Source organism: Ruditapes philippinarum, unplaced genomic scaffold, assembly GCF_026571515.1.
Source record: "Ruditapes philippinarum isolate M1 unplaced genomic scaffold, ASM2657151v2 ctg4153_1_1_1_1, whole genome shotgun sequence".
Lineage (NCBI taxonomy): Eukaryota > Metazoa > Mollusca > Bivalvia > Venerida > Veneridae > Ruditapes > Ruditapes philippinarum.
Window position 1 is genome coordinate 33010 of NW_026863703.1, and position 25196 is coordinate 58205.

The 25196-nt window shown below is 32.8% G+C and overlaps 1 protein-coding gene across 1 annotated transcript; it reads left to right on the forward strand.

Annotated features, from left to right (window-relative positions):
• Positions 1-1353: 1353 nt before the first annotated feature.
• LOC132723083 (cytoplasmic protein NCK2-like) lies at positions 1354-14419 on the forward strand. The gene is made up of 8 exons (XM_060707746.1): positions 1354-1479; positions 1998-2034; positions 5173-5271; positions 5603-5773; positions 6410-6504; positions 7038-7074; positions 10983-11066; positions 11466-14419. The coding sequence occupies exons 3-8, from the start codon at positions 5250-5252 to the stop codon at positions 11612-11614; spliced, it is 558 nt and encodes a 185-aa protein (XP_060563729.1). The 5' UTR covers positions 1354-1479; positions 1998-2034; positions 5173-5249; the 3' UTR covers positions 11615-14419.
• Positions 14420-25196: the final 10777 nt, after the last annotated feature.

Here is a 25196-nt window from a genome sequence, read left to right on the forward strand (position 1 = left end):
CACTGTCATCATCATATTTATTATATTATATTGAATTTTTTTCTGAACAGAAAATCCAAGTCATTCTTTTCATCCCTTTTATCATCATCATTGTCTCCGTCATTATCCCTTGAATATTATCATTGTCTTCTTCACAATCTGTATAATCCACATTGCTATCATCAACACTACCCTTTCTCCATCATCAACAAAACATTCTTAAATATCATCAGTCGAATAAGTCATCATTTTCAAAATCATCATCCAACTCATCATCACCTCAGCGTCATTATCATCATTTTCATCAACAGTATGATCGTCAATGCCATCACCATAACACTCATTATCATATAACGCGAATTGTTTCCAATTAATTAAATAAATCGTTTTTTCTTATTTGATTTTTTTTCATGGTCTTCAATCATGAATGAAAGTTAATAAATAAGTGAATAGTATGTATATAAAATTAAGCGGCAGCTCATTATTTCAATTTTGATCTGACAATCTTTTTGAAAATTGACAATTTTAAGATTTCTAATTCTTTTATAAAATGGTTTATTATAAGAATCTTAAGCTAATTATCACTTGTCAGCACTAACAGCATCTATATCAAGGTTCATTACTCTTGCATCTTTTCTTCCCAAGAATCATCTTCGTTTCAATCATAGAACTTTGCTTTAAAAATGTTTAAATTTAACACTTACTATCAGTGTTACTGAACTGATGATTACTTCAGGTCCATCATTGTTATCTTTTCCAAAATAGCTTCTTCTCATATTCTATTTTTTTCCTTTTCATTGACATGGTGACATGTTTGTTTAGTGTTTGGAAGAAGTTAGACATTTCAGTTCCTTCCTTGTATCGATACACTATATATGTATAAATGTTTTAATTGATGAATTTAATAGTTCAGACTTTCTTTAGTGTGCCCAGTATTTTAAAGGTCTAGCGTATCATATCCGCTTATAGCTCCTGTTGATTTGATTTTCTCCTCTATATTAAGAATGCATGGACTCAGATGCTGACGATGAACAATTTGATTCGGAAATGCCTACCAACGCCACAGGTAGCAAGTATTTTGATATTATTTTTCAAATGATCTGAATAGGAGATGCAAGTGGCAATGATTTTTAAGTATTCTTCTAATCATTTTACTAAAATAGGATCTCCTTTTATCCTGTTTACATAATGAATACGTTAAGGTTACGGTAAGCTTTGAGAAACCTCTTAATAAGTAAACATTCTTTCAAATGTTTTGATTTTTATCCAAAGATATTTTCACCTTTGTTTCCTTTTGAAACTTACCAGATCGCTTTAAAAGGAAAAAAATCTCTTAATTGGTACCTGATTAAATTTAAAACAATTGACTTTTATTAGAAAATTAAGAGCATTAATCATATTAACAACATATTCTATAAATAAGCACCTTCGATTGAAAATAAACCATCGCCTGGAACCATACGGCGACGAGGGAACACGTGGCACGAAAGTTATGATACGGTAATTATAGTATTTACTTTGTAATTTTCTTCCTTTTAATATCTTGTAATTTAATTAGATTTTGCATTTATCATCCCATGATAACGGAACTTTTATAGAATTAGTTTTAAATTCCGACTTTTGTCGCCTATATACTTTAATCGCCTTGGATATGTGTTTTTTCACGGAGTAAATGTTCATTACTTTCACTTCATACATGTTATATAATTCTTTTAAAAAAAGAAAAGTGATGATCAAGCTTATCGGAATATTTTATTAGTTAATGATAATTACTTTATTATGACTAACTAAAGTGTTTAGTTTCTAGTTGCTACCCAATAATAGCTTCGTTGCAAAAATACAATCAAATAACATATCATTTAATTTTGACATCAACATCGCCTTTATAATTCATTAACATTACTTGAATATTGGCATTTGTACTATTCTTAAAATTGTCATATTTCCCTCGGTTTTAATTTAATTAAATCACTATTATACCAGAAGTGGGTCCAAATAAGTTCAATTTCAATTTGTAGGTACAACTTTGGGAAATTGAGCAAACACACACACCAGGTAAAGTTTCAATTGATTTAATGTTTTAATTCACAAACACCTTTTAAGTATTCATTAAATTAATGTGTTTCTATTTATATACGATAATGCAGTTGTGAGGTTATCAAGCTAGATTCGGTGGTTCTACTCAATTCTTTGTGCTTGAAATAAAGCACGGAAGGACACCTGAGGTCTTAACCCACCGGTTAAGCTGGAAAGTTGTAATATGACCTATATTAAGTCGGTGCGACGTAAACCTCAATCAAACAAACATAATGTTAAAAACATAATGCGTTTTATCAAACAAGAACCGTGACATTCCCACGAAACCTTAAGTTATAACCATTGTACAGTAATCTCTCTGAAAACCTAAGAATAAAATTATACCAAGGCACTGATATCAACGCTACAAATAATCGTTTAAGAGCCAAGGTCCGGCTTTCACTAACATTCTCAGAGTCAGAACCTCTGCTCAAATCTCAATTCAATTTAGATTGAGATTTTTCTCAGTTTTGCTATCACTAAAATTCCCTGAGACAAAACCTGAGATTTGAGATTGATCTCAGAAATATTGAGACAAGGGTTCGGCCGATTCAGATAAGGTCTCAGTGAAGCTAGATATAATAGATGAGTAGTATTTCCTTTCTGTTTGGTTATTGTAACAGTTAACATAATTATATTATCCTTACTTGGGAAAAAACGAGAAAGAATTAGCGATTTAGACTGATTATGTTGCGGTAAAATCATGCCCACTGCTGTAAGAAGTCTTAAAACCATAACGTCACAAATTTAATAATAAAAACTATGATGCATATTTAACACTACTGTGCAAAAAATGAATTTGCTTCTCGTAAGACATCGTTCATATGTCAATAAAGAGGGAATGTTATTTTAAAGCCATTTACATTCATTGTTGTTCAATTATTATAATTCATTTTGAAAATGTCAAATAATTTTTACTATCTACTAATCAAGCATATAAGGAATTCATTTCATATTACCCATTTGTAAATGTTTGTACTTGAAAATATATAATCACAGGTTGAAAGTATGCTGTTAATGCAAAATGCAAAAGATAACAACAAAAACAACAAAAACAACAACAACAACAAGAATCATGTTTCTGTTGCGCCTCAAATTTGTCCTTTTCGCCAGCTTACATAAATAGCAACTATTTACTTCAAAATAAAAAAAAATGTTTGTAGCATATCTTAATTATGTCTTTGGGACAAAACAGTCTCAGTAGAGATACATTTATTTCAAGCTTTGAAAAAAGTTAAGTGAGGGCTTGAGATTTGCTCAGGTAAGTATGTCAGTCAATATTGAAACAATCTTAGGTTGAGATTTGTCTCAGTTGTGAACGTTAGTGAAAGCAGAGCCCGGGCAAAAGAAACTGACATTACTGCTAATTTCACAACCGAATATTGATCATACATTGTATTTCATAACTATGTCAATGATAAAATAAAACATACTGACGGGTGTTTTTCACACCTGCATAGATAAAGAAGATAACTTGTTTAACTGGTTATTGGATATTTCACCTGTTCTAATTATATTTTAATCCATATTACAATACACAAAAAGTTGACATTTAAAGTTATATTATGCTCAAATTTGATATTTGAAAAAAAAAGATAATTATTATACAGTCTCGTTTGAAATGTATAGTTAACATCATTTGAATACATACAAAGAAAATATGTTACGTTTTAAATTCAACACACTACAGATAAACACAGTAAGACTACAAAGTGTCATTAAAAATCTGGCAGTTTTTATAAGAATGGACCAATTTATTTGACAAGTGATCAGGAATGCAGCTAACCAAACATAGATTATACACTCACCTATTCATATTCGACATATTAAGGTAGAATGTACTAGATTCCAATACATTTTTACAAAAGAATATTTTACCAAAATATAAGCATAGTTTATCTTTAAAGATTAAAATTTTTTTGGACTTTCTTAAATGATTCTTATTTTCTCTATTTTAATATAATAAATCTGATGCTCAAATTCAGATTTATCTAGGAAACAAATTTCATTGAAATATCTCATTGAAAACTTTTAAATTAGTTAAAATCCGGAATCAATATTTTCTCTGTTAAGTTACAGCGATCTAGACCCTATATGACCTAAAGTAATCCCAAGCGACGTCTTCGCATAGGCTTGCAACTTATTGAAATTTCTCATGTCTATCTGTAGTCATTGACCGGATATCGTTTTCCTATTTTTATAAAAAAAATACTAAACCTTAACACTAGTGGGCCCAAAAGCAATCACCAGCGAGATCTTGTACAAAACGTTTCAATTAAATAAATCATTCTTTCTACTTATTTTTTTACCAGAAAAGTCTTCTACTTTAACCTACAGTAACCTTGACCTTGACCCTAGGGATTAAATATCAATCCATTGAAAGGGCTTCATGTAAGCCTCGAACACACACAGTATCGCTATAAAATCTTATTTCTTAATAACATGTCCTTTATTGATCGAAAACCGATTTTCTACGGAAAGGTGACAGTATAGCAATCCCAAACGATGTCTTAAGATAAACCTGCTATATAGCTATTGAAAAAAATCATTATAAACGTCAGTAATGGCCCGGAAACCATCTTGTTTGACGAACGTTAAGCGCCTTAAAACAATATTATTTCCAGGATTTTTGTTTTGAAAAATCTGCATGCAAGGATTTCGAACTGAAAATATTCAGCCTTTTATCCTGCTTATCATAACCAAAAGTGATCAGTATTTAACACAAATTAAAATCTTCTCATACTCAACAACTTGAACTGTTTTCTGTTTTCAGTCACAATAACACTGTAATGGTAATTTTGCGATTCTCCAGCTTTTCTGATATAGTTAGACCTCAGGTGACCTTCCTTGCATCATTTCAGACACATCAAACATCTGACTAGAACAAACAACGTCCGTAGGCTAGCTAGATATTTTTCCCACATTAATAAGTTGACAGCAGTAAGGGCAAGTAGTTTGACGCCAATGACCTCAACCATTCGGTCATGGAGCCTAACCAGGCTTTAAACTGTTGGTAGCTTGACACATTTAACTGTTCTAAATTTAAAGCTTTGCTAAACTTTTACACATATTCACCAGGCTAAATGTAAAGAAATAAATGCTGTTTTTAATGTATAGGATCTCCAATTCTAAGTACAGAACGAGAACAAGAAGCACACACAGATCCTGCATTTCATGTACAATCAGGTCAAGATATGATGCCCCAACAAAAGCCTGGTAAATTCAAATAAAGCAAAGACACGTTTGTATAGTTTGAGGTTGATAAGGAAGAAAACTTAAAATAAGCGTTCCGGACAGAATCTGATATCAACGAAATGAAATAAATGTTTTGATAATTAATTGAATTCAATTAAATGACATTATGTACAAATTATTAGGACTGAATTTACAATATTAAGTTTATTAACTTGTAATCAGGTCAATCTTTTTGTTGAACGTAATTTGAACTATCTATGTAGTAAATTAAAAACAGCAAAGGCATATGCATATGAACAGCATCAGTGAAGTATTCATTATATTTAATTGTTTTTGTTTTCTTTATGTTAAGAAAAATATATAGCTTTGTACGATTACGAACCAAGAATGGGTGATGAAATAAAAATCAAGACAGGACAGCTTGTGACGGTTTGGGAAAAATGTGGTGATTGGTTCCGCGGTGAAGCAAGCGGGAGATATGGATTATTTCCTGGGAATTACGTACAGAAGGCTGAAGATACAGGTGGTGACTTAACATATATTGATATGTTTTTCAATGAATATGAGATGCAAGTCGCAAGGAACACGTCCAAATCATCTTATAAGAATTGTTTTAACTTATTTGCAACTGCCTGTATTCTGTTTACATAACGAACACGTTAGGATAATTTTCATTTATACTTATTTATCCAGTCTGATTGTGTTGAAAGGTATTAGCTAATTCAAACACTTTCGAAACAGTTCCTGGAACAAAAAAGTGCTAAGCAACGGGTGAAAAGTTTTATGCTCATGGACGTAACGGCTGACCCTGACGGGTTATGAACCAACATGGTCAGCAATCCTTAGGTTACTAGTCCGACGCGTAAACCATTCGGTCACGCTGTCATCCAAAGGTACCTACTAGCATTTGAATTGTGAATACGATGGTGATGAAAATTATGTTTTTTTTATAATTTGTCACTAAGTGTACAATATTTCAAATGTTTTGAATTATTTTATCCCCAAGTTATTATCACTTTTTAAATTCGTTTCCTTTCGAAAAGTATCGAAATCGATTTAAGAAATGAAAATCTATAAATTAATATATGATTAGAGCTTAAGCTATTGACTTTCATTTTAACATTAAGAGTATAAAACTTTAACATCATATTTCATAAAGCTGCACCTCCGATTGCAAAGAAACCATCGCCTGATACGATACTGCGACGAAGAAGAATGTTTGATATAAGAACGGATACGAGACCTACTCATTACGTATGTTTGTTTTCTTTTTATCAACATAACTTCTTATAAAATTTGGATTTACATTTTTCATCCCGGCAAGGAAAGGAAACAAATGATAACCGAGCCATTGCTCATTTCTTTGACTTAAAATGGAATATAACACACTTTGACAACTACAAAAATGCTGATCGAGCTCATCGGAATCTTTTAGTAGCGTAACGGTCATTTAATTAATAATATGACTGACTTCCGTGTAAGTGTCCAGTTGACCGGGTATTGCATCTTTATATTAATCAGAAGATTAAGAATGGACATTGTTTTACATTGTATGCATTTCAAGTAAATACCCATCCAGAGTTAATGTGAATAAGTGCGATCAATTTATACAGCATGCATTTTTGACATACCTGTTTGATATCGATATCACCCTTTTGATTCAGTAGTATAACTTATTTGCAATTGTATTATTCGTATAATTGTCATAGTTCAGTTAAATTTTATATAAAATTACTTCACTGTTATATCAAAATTGTGTCCTAATCATTTCAATTTTAATTTTGTAGGTACATCGTCGGGACATTGTGCAAACCCAATTAACAGGTAAAGTTTTCAATTAATTTGGTGTTGAAATTCACAAGCACATTTTTCTAAAACATTTAACAAAAAAAATATAAAGTATATTGTATTAAGTAATTTATATGAGACATTAAGACGGTGTCAAGCTAAAGTAAATTGTTTAAAGTAAAAATATATAACCTTTTTGAATTAACAATAATGCATTTAAGGGTCATCCTTCGGCGCGTAATTATGACCGATGACTTCAAACCACTTGTCACTCACCGCTACGGTTTCGAATCTTTTCGAGGTATACTGTTCAGACACTGGAAAATAGCAACAACGAGACAACCTTTTCCTGTTTCAGATTTACTCGTACAATTGCCGCTTTGCATTGTCATACAACAACCGGACAACACGGAGACCAGTTGTGGGCGGCGGGTTTTGAAATATTTCTTTTTTTATGAAGGACCTCGCTTTTGTAAAACTTTGCATTTACAGATTTACCCTTTGCTGCGGCAATAGGAATAGCAGGACCTTGTTTTGTAAAGAAAATTGCATACATGACCTTTTTGACGCTCATGGTGCGTTTTGCTATGAAAGGTCTTTGACTTCCTTTGGTTGCCCATATTTTGTTATGGTTCTTTCGCTTTGGCTCATAAAAGTGAAACCACGTCTAATCGCCAGTGATGATATTTGCAAAAGATCGATTGTTGTATTCAGGGAGCTGTTTCAACAATTGTTTAAAGATTCTTTCCCTAGACAGTTTTGCTCTTTTGTAAGGGGGTGGGGTTACAATCTGGCACTTATCCTTCTCATTTTTAAATCACATCTTAGAATTGTTTGAGCGACTCCTACCAAGATACTAAATTATTCAGCTATATACCTAGTTGTAAATCTTGCATCAGTAGCAATCAAATCCTTTAATTTTTCAACCGTTTTTGGCGAAGTTTTAGTTTTCGTACGGCGTGCATCAGGTGCATCTTTTTCTGAATCCACAACTCTTTTAAGTTTCTTACACCGCGTGTGACAGATGAAAAAGAAAGTTCAGTGTTCCCATAAATACGACATATTTCATTAATTATATCTTTCGCCTGTATATCAAGAATACAGCGGTTCTTGATATAGGACCGTATTTGGTCAGTGAAAGGATACCTTTTACCAACAATTTTAGCTTAAGTATATACGAGAAGATAGCGTTTATCGCTAGACTGAACTGATTTACAAATGTATTGTATCAATTGAAAGCTTACACAACCTTGTATACGATACATGTACATATAAGTCGTGCAAGACCTTGTTAAAAGCTAGATATTGGGCTAGTTGCATTCACATTTGAACAACCCTCGTACATCAAATGGAAAAATAATATCGTATTGACATTGATTTTGTTGGGGGTAGCAAGGGCGTGCGTAAATAAATACCAAGCGAGGTCCTCATACGAGCTTGCTAATGTCAAGTAAACTCTAGTTATTGACCTGAAACAAAATTCGTCTTTTTTAGTAAAAGTGTCATTGAACACTACCCTACGTAGCGCTAAAGCAAACTAATGTTAAGTCGTAATATAAATTTGCTTTACACAAAGTTTGGTTGAAATATTTCATAATTGAACAGAAACAAATGTTCTATACTGTATGTGTATTTAAATTCGCGGAAGCAAATTTTCGCGGAAAGGTCCATTTTGGGGGTATATACTAATATTCGCGCTATTTTGAATTCGCGGAGGTGACAGCCGAAAATCATAAATTCGCGTACACCCATCAGGTTAAAAAGTAAGGGAAATTAGTCTTACATGATTAGGCAATTGTTTTCGCAAGCAGCCTTATTTCATTCAAAATACTTTTTACTGTAATCATTGTTGGACTTCACAGTTATTTTCAACACCTGGTGTCAAACAATACGCTATTGTACATAACAAAGACATTCAGTTTGTCTAGCGTACAAATTATGGCACACAAAAGAATGTCCGTTAACGTGCGTGATTCTTCACAGTTTTTAACAGCACTGAATGAGACCATAATCTTTTCACCGATATTGTTAAAATGTTGACTGAGTAATTGTGTTTTGTTTTCCATGTTTTCATCAGTTAAAATCGTTAAAGTTTGTGTTGTTTGTATTGTTTGTTTAGAAAAACAAAACAAAATATAATCTGGTCAGATGTCAAGACATTTATGACTCGGATTATGAGATAAAACTATTATTGGTATTGTTCAAACATGTATATACTTATACAAGAATCCGATTATCATATCAGTCAAACATTAATACACTAGCAAACTGATTTATATACAGAGCTGAATGTCACATGTACAGTTTATACAACAGTAAAATCACTCTTTGAAAGCGCAACGGATACCAGACTTATGGCAGCCGTGAACACAGTGATATATTTTGTTCTATAAATGCGCGAAAATATGACTATTAAGAAATTATTTGTGTAAAAATATTCGCGCTGAACATGAATTCGCGGATCGAATGTCACCGCGAAGATCCCGAAAATTTGAAGCCCGCGAATATTTCTACACATACAGTATTTAGTACAATGACATTGACCTTGACCCCAGGGAGATCCTAAAGCAATCCCAGCCTTGGTCAGATTGCAATTATTCATTCGAAAAATCAGCTATTGAACGGAAACTGATTTCTTGTTTAAAGTAACATTAACATTGACATGGATCATAAGGAGGCTCAAAAACATTCCATAGCAAGGACTTCACATACGCTTTGTAGGAAACAAATTTCAATGTAATATATCTCATTCAAAAACTCTAGTTATTAACCGGATTTTATTTTCTCTATATAGTACCTGTTAAGGCGACCGTCCAACAAAACTCAAAGCAATCCCAAGCGACGGCTTTGTTAGCAACTCATTGAAACATCTCATTCCTATATTTCGTCTGTGACCTGCTATCGTTTTTCTATTTCAATAAAGTTACTTAATCTAAACCCTAGTTGGCTTTAATACAATAACAAGCGAGATCGTATATACCACGTTTTATTTAAATAAACGAGTATCATCATGGTTCTAGTTATTGACAGGAAACCATCTTGTTTGATGAACGTCCGTCTGCCCATCCGTGGTCGCGAGTCCACTTTAAAACAATTTCATTTCCAGGAGTTTTAATTTTGAAACATCTAGGTAAATAAATGTGAAGTGCAAACTGAAAATTATTCAACCTCTAATCCTGCTTAACCGAATGTGAACAGTTTTTACCTAAAGTATTAATACAAGTCAGACTCCACAACCATGCTGTCTGACAAGGCTCTGCATTGTTTTGTTTTCTTCCGTATAAATAAAACAAACACTGTGATGGTCATATGTCCACAATCTAGTTTTCCTGGATGAGTAAGGCCTCATGTGTCCTTCCTAGCATTATTTCAAACACAACCAGCATATGAGAAGAACCACCAACGTCCGTACACTAGCTGGATAGCTTCCTCAGAAGTGTGGGTCAAATGGTTTGAAGCCAATGACCCGAACCACTCGGTCACAGGGGCCCCGACCAGGTTCTAGACTGTTGGTAACTTAACTACTGAAACATTTTAACATTTGCAATCTCTGCAAATCTTTAACACTTATTCACCAGGCTAAATGTAAATTTTAGTAAATTTTATTTGTTGTTGATCTATTGGGTTTTACGTCACACCGACACAGTATAAGTCATATGGCGACGTTACAGCTTAACTGGTGGAGAAAGAACTCAGGTGCCCTTCTGTGCATTATTTCAAGCAGGAACGGGCACCTGTGTGAACCACCCACCGACGTTCCGTAAGCTAGTAGGATAGCTTTCTCACATGAAAGTATCAAAATTCCCCGTCGGGATTCGAAGCCACAGCGGTGAGGGGCGAGTGGTTTGAAGTCAGCGACCTTAGCCACTCGGCCACGGACGCCCCACTACAATGTTAAGAAAAAAATGATGTTTTAATGTATATATCTCCAAATCCATGTACAGAACGAGAGCAAGCAGCACATCCGGATCCTCTATTTCATGGCCAATCATGTCAAGATATGAAATCGGTACCTCAACAAAAGCCAGGTAAATTTAACTGAAGCAAGAATACTTTTGTGAATATTTAAAATCGGTTATGAAGAAAACTTAAAGTAAGCGTCCCGGACAGATATCATCGAAATTATTTGTATTTGTGGCTTTAGATAAATGCTTTGATTATTAATTGTATTCATTGAATGATATTATGAACAAATTATCAAGACTAAAGTTTTCTGCTTATTTACACCTTTCTTTCTTTTACGCTGAAATGGACGTTTCACATTTCTTATTTTAACTTAGCGTTATTGTACAGAACTAAAAAACTATCTATGTAGTAAATTTTCAACTGAAACAGCATATTTAACCAGTTAAGGACTCATTATAATTATTTTTGTTAAGAAAACTATATAGCTAAAATATAATCAAGGTTGGTTTGGTTCCTTGCAGAAGCAAGTGGGAGACGCGGACACATCCCTGGGAATTACCGAAGGAAAGCTCAAGATATAAATCCAGGTGCAGACCTTACAAATGAATTGGAGAAGGTATTACTTCGTCGCCGTGCTAAGTTAGAAGAAATAAGTTCTTCGAATGAATAATAAATATGTAACTTACAGAAAGCGATGTGTATTTTTCATCAATATCAAATCAAGCCAAATTGTAAATTAAAGACATAAGACAAATTGTATTTCAATAAACAAGACAAAATGTATATTCAAGAAACAAGACTAATTAAATCACATCATAGCAAAATATATCTTTTTTGTATTATTTAGATCACTTCATATAAGACTTAAACAGACATTATAAAGTATGTTCTCCTATTTTCACAAGAACATTATATATAGTGTAAATATTTTATACAACAATATACAACATTGTTTCTCCAATTCACAATGAAATATTGTAAAGCACACATGACTTCTGAATGACATTTGTTTCTGTTACTATTTTAAATGAGTAATGTTATAATGATTTTGTTTAATATTTTGTATGGTAGTCAAAATTGTCTTTACATTTTGCTTCATTATGAAAAATGTAGTTCGCATTCATTCTTACATTCATTTGGTAATAAGCATCTTCTATGCTGTAAAGCCATAATTTAAACATAATAAAACTTATGTTTGCTCTCTCTATAGTGCAACATATTATATAGAGGATATTTGTTAAGTTCAGTGTAAGATCGGAATATATTTCACCGAGTGAGCACCAAAAGATATATTTCACTAGTTGCGCAGCCACGAGTGAAATATAACGGTTGGTGTTCACGAGGTGAATCATATTTCGATCCTACAATAAACTTAACAAATTTCCTTTTTATTAGATGCAAAATAACTTTTAAAATGACGTTTTAACCTAATGCTAAATAAAAAGTGCACCAAATAATAATAAAAAGTGACGCAATTATTGACGTCACGTCAGTAAGTTGGTTTCTAATACTATGCACGCTGGTATTTCACTAAAACAACGTAATGGGCTTAAATCTTAAACAGTGAAACTTATCAATTTGATAATTTTTCTGGTTCAAACATTGAAATAACAGTTTTATTTCACTGATATTTTTTTATAAACTACCAAAAAGCATGTAATAAACACAGTTTACCGACTAAGTTGATCCAAATATTGATACTGATACTAAATTGGTCCTTATTTTTATCCTATCATTATTCTGATATTTAAATGTACTGTTATTCGTCAATTTAATCCTTGATTCTTTTAAAATCAACACTTTGTAACATTTTGTTATTTACCATTTAATGTTATCCCAGTTTAATTTAGATTTCATGAAACAATGATTTAAAATCAAGATAAAGCTTTTGATTGGGCCTGAAGTTAAAATTACATTCTTATGCAAAACATTTGGATGAAAACCGGTTTTCCAGTGAATGCCACTAAATCTTAATATTTCTTCAACCGTAACCTAAATTTAAGAATATTATATTCGTCTTTCATTTCAGTTTCCTTGGTAAGGGAAATCAAAATTATCATAATCTGTATTAAATATCCTACGTAAAGTTTTTTGCAGACGTGAAGATTGCATTTAATTTTATTTATCTGGTCTATTTATTATTATTATTATTCAAAACATAGCATTGATATTTAAATGATGGGAATGAACGTGTCACAAGACGATATCCATGGCAATATATTTTAGGTTCAGATCTGAATAAAAGTTAAGATGCGGGAATATTTTCTAATTGTGGAAGGAATCATATCGTTAACTGCATCTGACATTTAACGCAAATTTATCATTGGCTCATTATGCCTATGAAATACGTTTTTATTGCTCGAAAATCTTTAAATTTTGTTGAACTTTATAGCTTCTAGAAAGTGATAAATTTGCTAGTTAACTAAAGGATATTTTTGTTCTGTTGTTAATATTTGTATGGAAGTTAAATACTATTTTGTTTATAAGTTGCAATTTAAATGACAAATTGTTTCACAATTAACGTTACTTTCCTAATGTAACAATCATCCAACATGCTCTTAAAGATTAACATTCATTTAGATGTCTTTTAAAATATAAATTTATTCATATTTTCTCTTTATAACAAAGTACACATTTCAAAGCTTCTGAGGTATAATGTGCCTTAAAATACAAAACTTTTTAACTCTACACAATTCAGCCTTTTACCGACTTGAAACGTCTACTTGTACATGTTACATACTGTAGTAGTTTAAAATTGTTTCCTCTTTTTTGTATTTCTTTATATTCTATTATTATATGACACTAGGTTTGTTATCACTTTTTACTTTAATACAAAACAATAATTTGTTATATTCTGATTTGCAGACTATAACCTTTGAATTGATTGATTTTTTGTGGGGATTAGAAAGTAAATGAATTTGTTATATATAATATTACTATATTATATTGATATTATATATTATTGTAATATGTGTAATAATGTTATAACGTAGTATGAATATCATGTAAAAAGTTGGACTTTTGGCATCTTTGGTAAAGCCACACTTCCGCTTTGTATTAATTTTCATTACGTAAATCTTTACTGAAAGTTATTAATTCATCTTGTTTTAAGGTAGACCATGGGTAATAGGCACTATAAGGAATTGTAAAACTGACAACATAGGACAGTTATGTGTCTTAATGGTCACTTGTTTGCACAATTTAAATACAATTTACCGTGAGGTTTATGAGTTATGGATACATTTCTGAACTACAACTTTGCTATTAGAAGGGTTTTTTTTTCCAGAAATGACGGAACTCTCAATAATCTATAATATCATCATTATGAAAAATGTTATCCTATTGTTTAACATTCAGGTAACAAATTACACGAGCAAAATAATTGCTTCTAAACAACATGTTTTTCATATGTATACAAATGTTACCCTACCTCACCCACTTTAAACACTTATTTGAACATTTCCCTATATGAAAAGACATATTCAAATATCCGTAAAACTTACCACAATGAGGCGCTCTTTTCAAAGTTTGCCTAATTTTTCTTAAAAAGTATATTGGTTGATCATGCGAAATATAAAATACTTGTGGTTTATATACTTATATATTTACTTAAACAGTGAAGTTTTTATTTGGTCAACTTTGAAAATATCTTGTATCCTATTTGCTATTACATTTGGCATTATTGTTAGTAAATATATAACAATAATAATTATAATCTTTTAAATTAAACACTTTCTGAGAGATACATAAATAATGTTAAAAAGAAAAAATAAATGAAAAAAAAATGCCTTTTCTGGGGTTTGACCCCACGCCCCTCAATTCCAGTGTAGTTGATAATTGATTCTAGCCTTTGTGATTACCCTTCAATATGGAGGTTATACATAATTATGGTCTACCTTAAATAGCATCTCATAAAAGGTTTATAATTTGAATATGTTGGTTAAATTTCTAATGGTGCTAGTTTCAATTAATTTCTTTAAAATTCTTAAAAAATAAAGAAAGAATACTTATGTTATGTTTAATACGGTTATTAAAATTAAAATTATTCAATCAAGAATTTGCGTGTGCTTTTTATTTATTATGGTAAAAACCCACATCACAGAAAGAACAAATTGAGTTTAAGCCTGATACATAAATAAAGTAGCATGCAAATAGCGGGGAAGACCTGCGAAGCTAGCTTGTGATAAAACTTCAACATGTCGCTTTGAGTGTCCCTCCTCTGCTACACAAATGTAAATAGACACATCTAAAACTGTTTTTTAAGTAAGCACAGCCCGTTGTAGTAACCAAATTTTGCTTTTGTTTCTCCTTGTCACTTGCCGGTCAATTTCGCGTAAATCATACTGTCTCTTAAAAAATGGACATTTTTCCTTTTCATTTTCATGAACATAAAGGTATTTTCTTTTCACTTTGATTTTCATGTTTTGTTTTCATATTCCTTTAACTTGTTACGATTAGTGGATTTCTATTTTGTTTCAGTCTCTACTGTAACCGTCTCTACCAGATTTTATATTTGAAACGACAAATCTACATAAACGCGATCAGGAAATAAGCGACAAGATAACAAGTTAGTGACAAAGCAAGCAAACTAGATAAAATCAGTAATAGAAAGATATAAGAAAATGTTTTCCTTACACGATGAACAACGTTCTTCTCTATCCTTTGAAAATACTGACTTATTAGCTTACATGTAAAAACTCATAATCACCTTGGACTTGAATAAAGTGAAGATAGAAATTGACATGAACATATCAATAATATAATGACTTTAGATTCTAAAGTTCTTAGCTCAATGCAAGCATTGAAATATAAACGTAAACGGATTCAACTTCATGAATTCATGTTTGGACTTCACGATTTCAACCTAACAAAATGGAAATCGTGAATCCACGAAGATGAAATCATGAAATTTAATACATGAGTCCATAAATCTGAATTCGTGAAGTAACAATAGAAATTTCGCGTAGCTGAAATCGCGAATTCGTGAAGTTAAACTCGTGATTAAATGAAGATGCAATCGTGAATCCATGAAGCTAAAATATGAACAAATTAACATGCAATCGTAGATCCATGAATTCTATATGTTGAAAGCGTGAGCTTGTGAATTCGTGAAAATGGACTTGAGAAATCAAGATGTTGAAATGTCACAACCGGTCGTTCGTACGGCAAACACATATATTTACAAAATCCTTTATTCATTTATCCACTGGAAAATGGAATAATTTGGATGACATGTGTCTTCACTAAATATTTTTTAAATCTTGTCTCAAAAAAATGCATCAACCTCAAGCTGTTCCTCAATATTTTCTCTGTTTATATATTTCATCGTTTTACAATGCACAATTAAGACACGAATGTAGTAATCTTAATGCGGATCTGTCTCAGAAGTAAGATTATCAGAGGTTTTAGATTTATATTGTCTATAGATTTTTTTTCCGACCTAAACACACAGTTTCCTCGATTACATTTCCGGTCAACGGCATCTTGTGTTACTTTACAGCTCAGTTTCGTTTATTCCGTTGGAGTCACAAACAAACATTCACACCTTCACAAGTTAAAAAATTGAAAAAGAAGAGAACGTAGGTGTAGTAAGTCCCGCCTTCTATGTATAATGCATAGTACTTACAGTGAGTTCGTATAAACTAGTTGTAAAGCATAGTTGAAATAAAGTAAACAGATATTTTTAGAATCAAATGGTTATGATAAATGAAGACAGACGGTGACTAGTATATTGGTTAGACCAAAACTGCCGTTCAGATATGTCTAAAAGGGTAATTTATTATCATTATATTGTTTTTGAAACAGTATGTCTGAAATAATAATTTAAGCGCATTATAATACCGTAAGTAATTGCTTAGAAGAACATCAATAACTAGTACAATATGTACTCCCCATGTGTGCACATGGACACTGAAAACGATAAAATTTAATGCAAAAGAAAGAAAACAAAAGCAGAAACGACAAAAACGTAAAGGAATTGTTCATGTGGAACTTAAAACGTAATCCTTGTGTGTCGTTTGGTTGTAATGAAAATTATTTTTGAATTAAAATAATTCAATTTATCCTTCAAGAAATCAGATTTGTTTACATTAGCGGTTGCTAAACAATCGGATTAATTCTAACCTTATTGTGTTAGGTGTAGAATACTACTGGTTTCCGTTGTACAAGTTAATTTTATATAGCGTAAACAGGTACCAGATGATTGGCTATAAAATCACGAAATGCCCGTGCAATTTCCTCTTTCGCCTTTACACACGATTCACTATACAAGTAAAATAAGATAATGCCACGTGGTCGTGGATGCCGAAGAAGAGTACCGTCTCAACATAGCCATAACTTGAGTAATAGGCAGCTCAATGATGTTCAGTCTGCAAGGCAAACTCGCAGTCCAGCGGCTAGAAATACCAGGGGCGCACAACCCGACGCTGAATTCTCGAGAGGGGATGAAATTCCACCCCATCAGAGGTCAGCGAGGGGGGAACAGACATGCACAAATGGGCAGCCTGCGCAGTCCAGAGGCAGTAAACGGTCGATTGACGAGCTGGGTGAGGCAGAGAACAGGCTCCTGCAAGGAGATGCTGGTATGTCAAATTTTGTCGATTTTGAACATATCATAAATGCTTCAGGTTTAATTTCTGAGAGAGATAGGTCTGCTCGTGCAGCAAATACTGAATCTTAAGGGTGTGGCGTATCGAACCAAAATTTGAATTTAGTACCTTTTTCCCTCGAGGGATTCTAGTAGTGCTAGTCATTTCTCAAATTTAAATACAGGCACACGTGCACCAAGCGTGCCCCCGTTACGTCTAGCAGACGATGATATAGCGGCTCACGTGCCTACGTCTTTAAAGCAACAAATTTGTAGGGGAGAGTACATAAATCTCGCACTCCTTTTGAAAGGTGCTATAGAATTAAATGAATTCTGTAAGGGTGGCCTTTTTAGGGTGAGTTTTGAAGGAAATATTGTCTCATCTTCTCGGGAATGTAAAGAGCAAATAAACAGTATCGAGAAATGGACAAATGCATTCCTTATTTATTCCTCAATTTATCTATCAAATCATTCGGATAGAATGTACGAAATCTTGCATTACATGTTTAACATAAGAGAATGCGCTATGCGTCAAGGGGGTTTTGCTTGGAGAACGTATGATGAACAGTTTAGGCTTCGTCAGGCAACAGCCAACGCATCATGGGCTCGGATAAATAATGATTTATGGTGGCGTTGTTTCCAAGTGGTACAACCCTCAAAACCACAAATATCAAATCCCGACCTGGTGTGTTTTGATTTTAATAGAGGAAATTGCCATTGGTCAAATTGCAAATATCCTCATGTTTGCAAAAAATGTCACGGACCTCGCCAAGAAATAAATTGCCCCCCTTCTTCTTCTTCGGAAACTTCTAATCTTAAGTCTGACCGATCTTCGTCTTTCCAAAAGACATTTCGAGGGAGAGGTTTCCGAAGTTTTGCTAAAGGCCGGGGCTCTTCTTTCGACAAATACGGTAAATAAGGTTAAAAAGGTTACCGACACACAAAATGAAATGGCAAATACCGATATTTCTAGTTTAGCTTATTCTCCTATAAATATTACTATGTTAATGCATTATTTACAATTTTACGAAAGAAATGAAGCTCAATTTTTATATAATGGTTTTAAATTCGGCTTTCCGCTTCAGTATGAAGGTCCCCGTATTCGTCGGGGTTGTAGCAATTTACGTTCCGCAAGGTTAAAGCCGGAGGTAATTGAAAGTCAAATTTCTAAGGAAATTTAAGCAGGAAGGGTCGCCGGCCCGTTCGTTTCTCCCCCGCTTCCAAAGTTAATTGTTTCACCTATTGGTCTTGTTGAAAAGAAAACTCCTGGCGAATATAGAATGATACATCATTTGTCTTTTCTTCCGGGGGATTCTGTAAACGACTATATGGATCCAACTTTATGCACGGTTCGATATACAAGTTTTGACGAGGCCGTTAAGATGGTACAAGAGTTAGGTCCCCATTGTAAACTTTTTGAGTCGATATTAAGAGCGCTTATCGCTTAATTCCAATAAATCCCTCCGATTTTGAGCTTTTAGGCTTTTGTTTTAAAACTAGATATTATTTTGATAAAGCATTGCCTTTTGGGGCCTCAATTAGCTGTGTAACTTTTGAACGGTTTGCTAGGTTTTTAGAATTTTGTGTAAAATCTAAATTTAAATCCGGTAATTTAATACATTATCTTGACGATTTTTTGGGCGGAGATAAAACAACAAATTCTTGTAACAAGGCTTTTGAAATATTCAAGGATACCATGACTGAATTGGGTGTTCCTTTAGCCATGGATAAAACTGAGGGCCCGACTGAATGTCTGATATTTTTAGGCATAGAATTAGATTCGGACAAAATGCAAGTTCGGATACCCATGCCAAAAATTCAGGAAATAATTGATAAAATTTTGTACATTTTGAGTCGGAAAAAGTGCACTGTGAAGGAAATCCAGTCACTAACAGGTTCTCTTAATTTTTGTTGCCGGGCAATTATTGCAGGTAGACCATTCCTACGCCGGCTTATTAATTCAATATGTGGGCTTAGTAAGCCTTTTTTACGTGTTCGTATTAAAAAAGATACAAAACAGGATTTACTTATGTGGCTAGCTTTTCTTAAAAAATATAACGGTATTTCAGTTTTTCATGACAAATTTTGGGTGTCTAATGACGATGTACAGCTATTTTCAGACAGTGCTGGCGGTGACAATCTAGGGTTCGGTATCTATTTTCAAGGTCATTGGTGTCAGGCAAAATGGCCGGAATTTTGGCATAAATCTGGTATTACTGCTGACATAACCGTTTTAGAACTTTTCCCGATCTTTGTTTCGTTATTCATTTGGGACAATCATTCAGTGAATAAGAAAATAAGATTTAATTGTGATAATATTGCAGTAGTTCACATCTTAAATAAGGCAACTTCAAAGTCAGATAGTGTAATGAGCTTAATGAGGGCAATTACTTTAAGATCCCTTAGTATTAATGTCTTAATCCGAGCAAATCATGTGCCGGGTACTTCAAATGATATCTGCGATGCTTTATCTCGGTTTCAGTTAACCAGATTCCGGAAGTTGGCTCCAGTCGCAGACTTACATCCTTGCCCGTTCCAAGAATTCCTATGGAATGTCTTCAGTATAGAGCTAGAGACTTGTACAATCGGGAATAGGTTCAAATTCTATGTTAACTTATAACACTAGCATAAATGTCTTTAATACATTCAGACAAAATTATAATTTGCCAAATCAATGGCCATTTCCAATTCATCATATTTCTTTATTTATGGCATTTGGCTTCGAAAAAGGCCATTCACCAAACATAATTGCTACCTATATTGCAGGGATAAACTATTTTCATAAAATTAGCGGATTTTACGATATTATCAATATCCTTGTAATTCAGAAACTGTGAGAAGGGTGTAAAAGAGGTCGTCCTTGTCGTGATATCCGGGCTCCACTAACAATGCAGACCTTAATTTCCGTATATAATACTCTACCAGGAGTATGTTATAACAACTATGAGTGCAAACTATTTTCAGCTCTTTTTGTTTTGGCTTACTTCGGACTTTTTCGTGTAAGCGAATTGGTGAGCTCACTCAGTGACGACATGCTTAGCCTTTCGGATTTATCTTTTGTCGATAAAAAAAATATATCATCATTCAGTTACGTCGATACAAGACAAATCAGGGGGGTATCTCAACATATTTGAAGATTCCTTGTGAGCACGGAATATTGTGCCCGGTCCGGTCCATGTCTGAATATTTAAGTTTAAGGCCTCGTTCACCAGGTCCTCTTTTCTGTCATAGCAATTTAACACCGGTTACTAGATCTCAATTTTCGGCAGTTTTGTCTAAAATGTATTAGCAAGACAGTTTGTACGGATTTATGTTTTAAGTCACATAGTTTTCGGATTGAAGGGCTACTGATTTAGCATCTCAAGGTTACAGCTCGTCAGTTATCATGAAATTGGGTAGATGGAAATCTGGTGCTTATAGATTATATATTCGCCAGTAGGTCCCCTGTAAATCAATTTTTCGGTTCGAAATAACTTTCGTTTCATAATTAAGTTTAAATGCATTTACATTTAGATGTGTGGGTTTTGGGAGATTCAATCCCGTTTTGGGCTGGAAAGAGAGCACAAGATACTGGCAAGGAGAATCTGCGGTTGAGGTGCAACATTGCTTGGTGGGGTGAACGAGGCCTGCGTTGGACTCATTTCCGGAGGTCAGTTGAAGCTCAAGTTCTATTATCGACACCTCCATCAGTTATTATTATCAACTTAGGCGGAAATGATCTTGTGAGCTTACCCCTTGTTACTTTAAAAGAATTAATCAAATCAGAGATAAACTACCTTCGTGAAGCTTTACCTGATGCTATTATTATATGGTTTGACATTATTCAAAGGCAATCTTGGTCGGGTGCAACTTCTGGGTGGGTTGCCATGGAGAAAAAACGTAAGCGTATAAATGGAATTGGCCGTTATTTTGTCGGTTCATCTGGTAAAAGTGACGTAATTAAAACTGATATTGACGCTAAAACTGGTTTTTTCCGACCGGATGGAGTTCATTTAAATGACGTTGGCCTTGAATTTTATCTTGATTACCTCAGGGATGCTTTAATTAGAAATAATATCTTGTGTCGATAGAAGTTTGGGGGATAAATTTTCTAAAATTTATTTGTGGCCTGAAAATTCTATCGACTGTTGGGCAGGCAGGCGTGCTCGTCTTAATGGGGGAGGTTGGTTTGATTCACGCGTCATGTTTATTCCAGACGGTGAATCAGATCTTCAAGTCGGGATCATTTACGGTAATCTTGGACCGATTGTGATGGCCTAATTGGTGGACAACTGTATGATATTTTTTGTTCGTTGCTATACTTTAAGCGTATTAAACAATGGTGCATGTACCACGCCTGCTTGCCCTTTGGTCGAACACAATTCTTAGCGGCCAAAATTATTCCATAATATTTTAATAGAATCATTTTTTTATCAAATTTGGAGTAAGGTATTGAAAGCTCAATCGTTATACATGTATATGATATTGCTATACATATGTATGAAATAAATACAATTGAAGTATAATTGCACAGTTAGTTATTTTATTTTATTTCGAGTATTTGGATAATGATGATATTTCAGCTGTCAATTTATTATTTGAATTAAATCAATCCCTGTTTCAAACTATCACGACTCTTTTCGTATGATTTAACATTTTCATTTTATGCTTTTCAGTGGATTACTGACTTATCCGTGAAAATTATATTTGATAATTTCACAGTGAAAATTGTAAAAATATAACACTTTTTAATGACGAAACTTCTTTTTAAAGATTTTCCCCATGTGGTACCTCAATTTTATTTTTGCTGACAATTCTGACAATGTCCGGCTGTTTAAAGAAAAAGCAAAGCTGAAATTGATAAATAACTTAAATGTCCTAGTAATAAAAAGAAGAATATGATAAACAAGATCAACAAGGAAAGGCGGCGTTCAATGAACGCAGCCCCCATATGACCCAGCAACAAGAACTAGTGGCAAGGAGCCCAGGCGGACCCAAAACAAACACAGGACAGGGCACAATACAGAGCACGGACAGGTTAATCACTAAATAATAAATAATTTGTAATTGATTAGGAATTCAAAGACAACAAATGAATGATTGAATAAAAGGCCCACAAACTCACTTATATTCATTCAAATTCCAATCACCGAATTTTGTTTCTAAATTTTTTTGTTTCATTTTTACAGTCTGAAAAATACATTCCTTCCACATGCAAAACTGCTCTTGATGACATTTGGGTATATTAGGGTATCCTTCGAGCAATGACTGCCGTATGCTTTATGAAAAATTGAAAAGCAATGACAGCCATCAGCCGAAGAATAAGTAAACAACCCAGCGTCCCTGAGCCAGCTTCCAAGTTTTCCATTTGCCTAGCTGCTTTATGAATGTTTTCACATCTGTCAACACTTATTTTTTGTCTGTTACAATCCTCATATAAGTTTTCTCTCTTTTAAAAAGGTGTATGACTAATAAATCCAAATGATATCCCTCTGAATCAAACAAAATTATTTTCCTCCCGTGAAATACACAACTTCAAAAAATGGCTAATATAAATTCGCAGTAAGTAACAGAAATATGGATGGATGGTTGAACTTTCTCTCCTACAAGAATTGTTTGTTTTTATTATTAAAACAAGCGATCATTCATATTTTTTTAATAAAATGAATAATATCACCGTCATTTAACGTTGATTGTCGAACTTATTTTTCAGCTCAAGACTTCTTGTATTTAATGAGAAATTCTGACTAAATGGGGCCCTCAATGGGGAAAACAGATTTTAATGTTAACGTTAATATTGTGGAAATTTCGTTTTGACTTGTTTTTAAGCATAAAATAAAAAAAATGTTTGTTGTGTAAGATGTAATTTCAGTATTCTCACTCGTGGCTACGCCATTCGTGAGAATACTGTTTTTAAAGCCCACTCGATGAAATAAAATTTCATCTTACACACAAACAAACAAATATCCTCTATTTAATGATGATGATGATGGATAATCACTACTAAAAAGATGTTGTTATTACACCTATAACAATCACATCACTTTTAATGATGCAATTCACATATGAAATATCTTCAAGTTTTATAAACATGAAAGTTAACATCAAAGAAAAAAGACAATTTAGTGTGGTGACAGATTATGTTGTGTGTCTATTGTTCTAACAAGGACGTACTTAAAATATATTTAATATCTTGACTGAGCTTTTAATGATTTTCTGTCAATAATATATGAACAACTGTCAATAATACATGTACAATCCCCGTACCCTGTGTTCTACATTTTAGCACAATGTCAAACTCATTTAAATTCATTGAGTACATGTATTTTCGTTGCGTATCGAGATTTATAGGTTTATCTTTTACTTCAGATTACAATATTAAATATAAAATCAATAAGATAACGCTGAAGACAAAAGTATTTGGTTTTGAGGTAAAAACATTTATGTCATCTCGAAAAATAAAGGATGTAAAATGTCATCATTTTACCCAATAACTATAGAACAACTCGAATGTATAATTATCGTTTTTTTATACCAATACCAACAATAGTTAGCACCTTCCTCATACATATATGTAGTAAATGTTAACCATTTATTTAACCGTTGTTTCTGTTACAATATGCAGTCAATATTTTACAAAAGCTATGTCTTTAAATCCAAGTTTATACCTTAAGTTTATATTTGTAAACTGTTAAAGGATCAAATTAAATGACTCCTGTTTTGTTTGCCGAGTATTACAATATTATGACAAATGGGCATTCCTTTAAACAAATGTTATCGTTATGAATTTTGTATTTATAGATAATATCTGTTTGTTTTGAATGAACAATTTATACATCACACTGAGAACAAAAATTTAGAATTTGATGTGTGATCAAACAAATTATTTTCTTTTGATTTTATGACTAAGAAGTAAAAAGTCCAACACTTTTCTTGTTTTTTTTTCATTGAAGCGCGGGAAACAGTGGCGAGTTAAGATGACGGATGCCGTTAAACTGTTAGTCAGACACTGCGAACACAATTTATTTTAACTTATAGCCATGTTTTTAAATAATTTATTTGAAAGACACTGTTTATAGTAATAACTGCTAACCCCTAAAGTGAAGTGATTATAATAAATAATTATATGAATACAAAAACGTAACACTAGAAAACAATAACAAAACAAGTAAGTAATATGTTATTTTACATATTAATACAATCATGCACGCAAAGCAACTATTGACACAACATTATTACTTACAGATATAGCGATATACTGTGATATATTTTCTATTTCAAAAGTAAAGGTCAGTATTGTAATGGTTATCATTAAATAGAAAATGTTTATCTTTTGGTATATCAATCTATAAAATCAATACCACACTCAAAGCCTATAAGTAAAAGTCCTTTTCCTATCATATTAAAGGTTAGATGTTTTTAAAATCCTTCACACCGGAATTTTATCTCCTCATAGTTTTATCATCTGACATTTTTTTTTCATACGAGTCCGTAGGAGAATATCGTTTGTAGGATAAACGTTTTTTTTATTTAGTGACCAAAATGTTTTCTTAACGTTTTGTTAACAATGGATTAAAAGATAGTTCAAGTCTTACTGTACTGAGGGGAAAAAAACACAAGATAGCTGAAAAATGTGGGTTTTTTATTAGTTCAGTTGTCAATATATTGTGACTTTTGTTAAGTTAAG

Excerpts from the sequence above, each read along its gene's own strand:
- LOC132723083 (XM_060707746.1), top strand. The coding sequence starts at position 5,250 with ATGATGCCCCAACAAAAGCCTG. Across the intron at positions 5,774-6,409 it reads ACAGAAGGCTGAAGATACAG|CTGCACCTCCGATTGCAAAG; the intron begins GTGGTGACTTAA and ends TATTTCATAAAG. Across the intron at positions 6,505-7,037 it reads ATACGAGACCTACTCATTAC|GTACATCGTCGGGACATTGT; the intron begins GTATGTTTGTTT and ends TTAATTTTGTAG.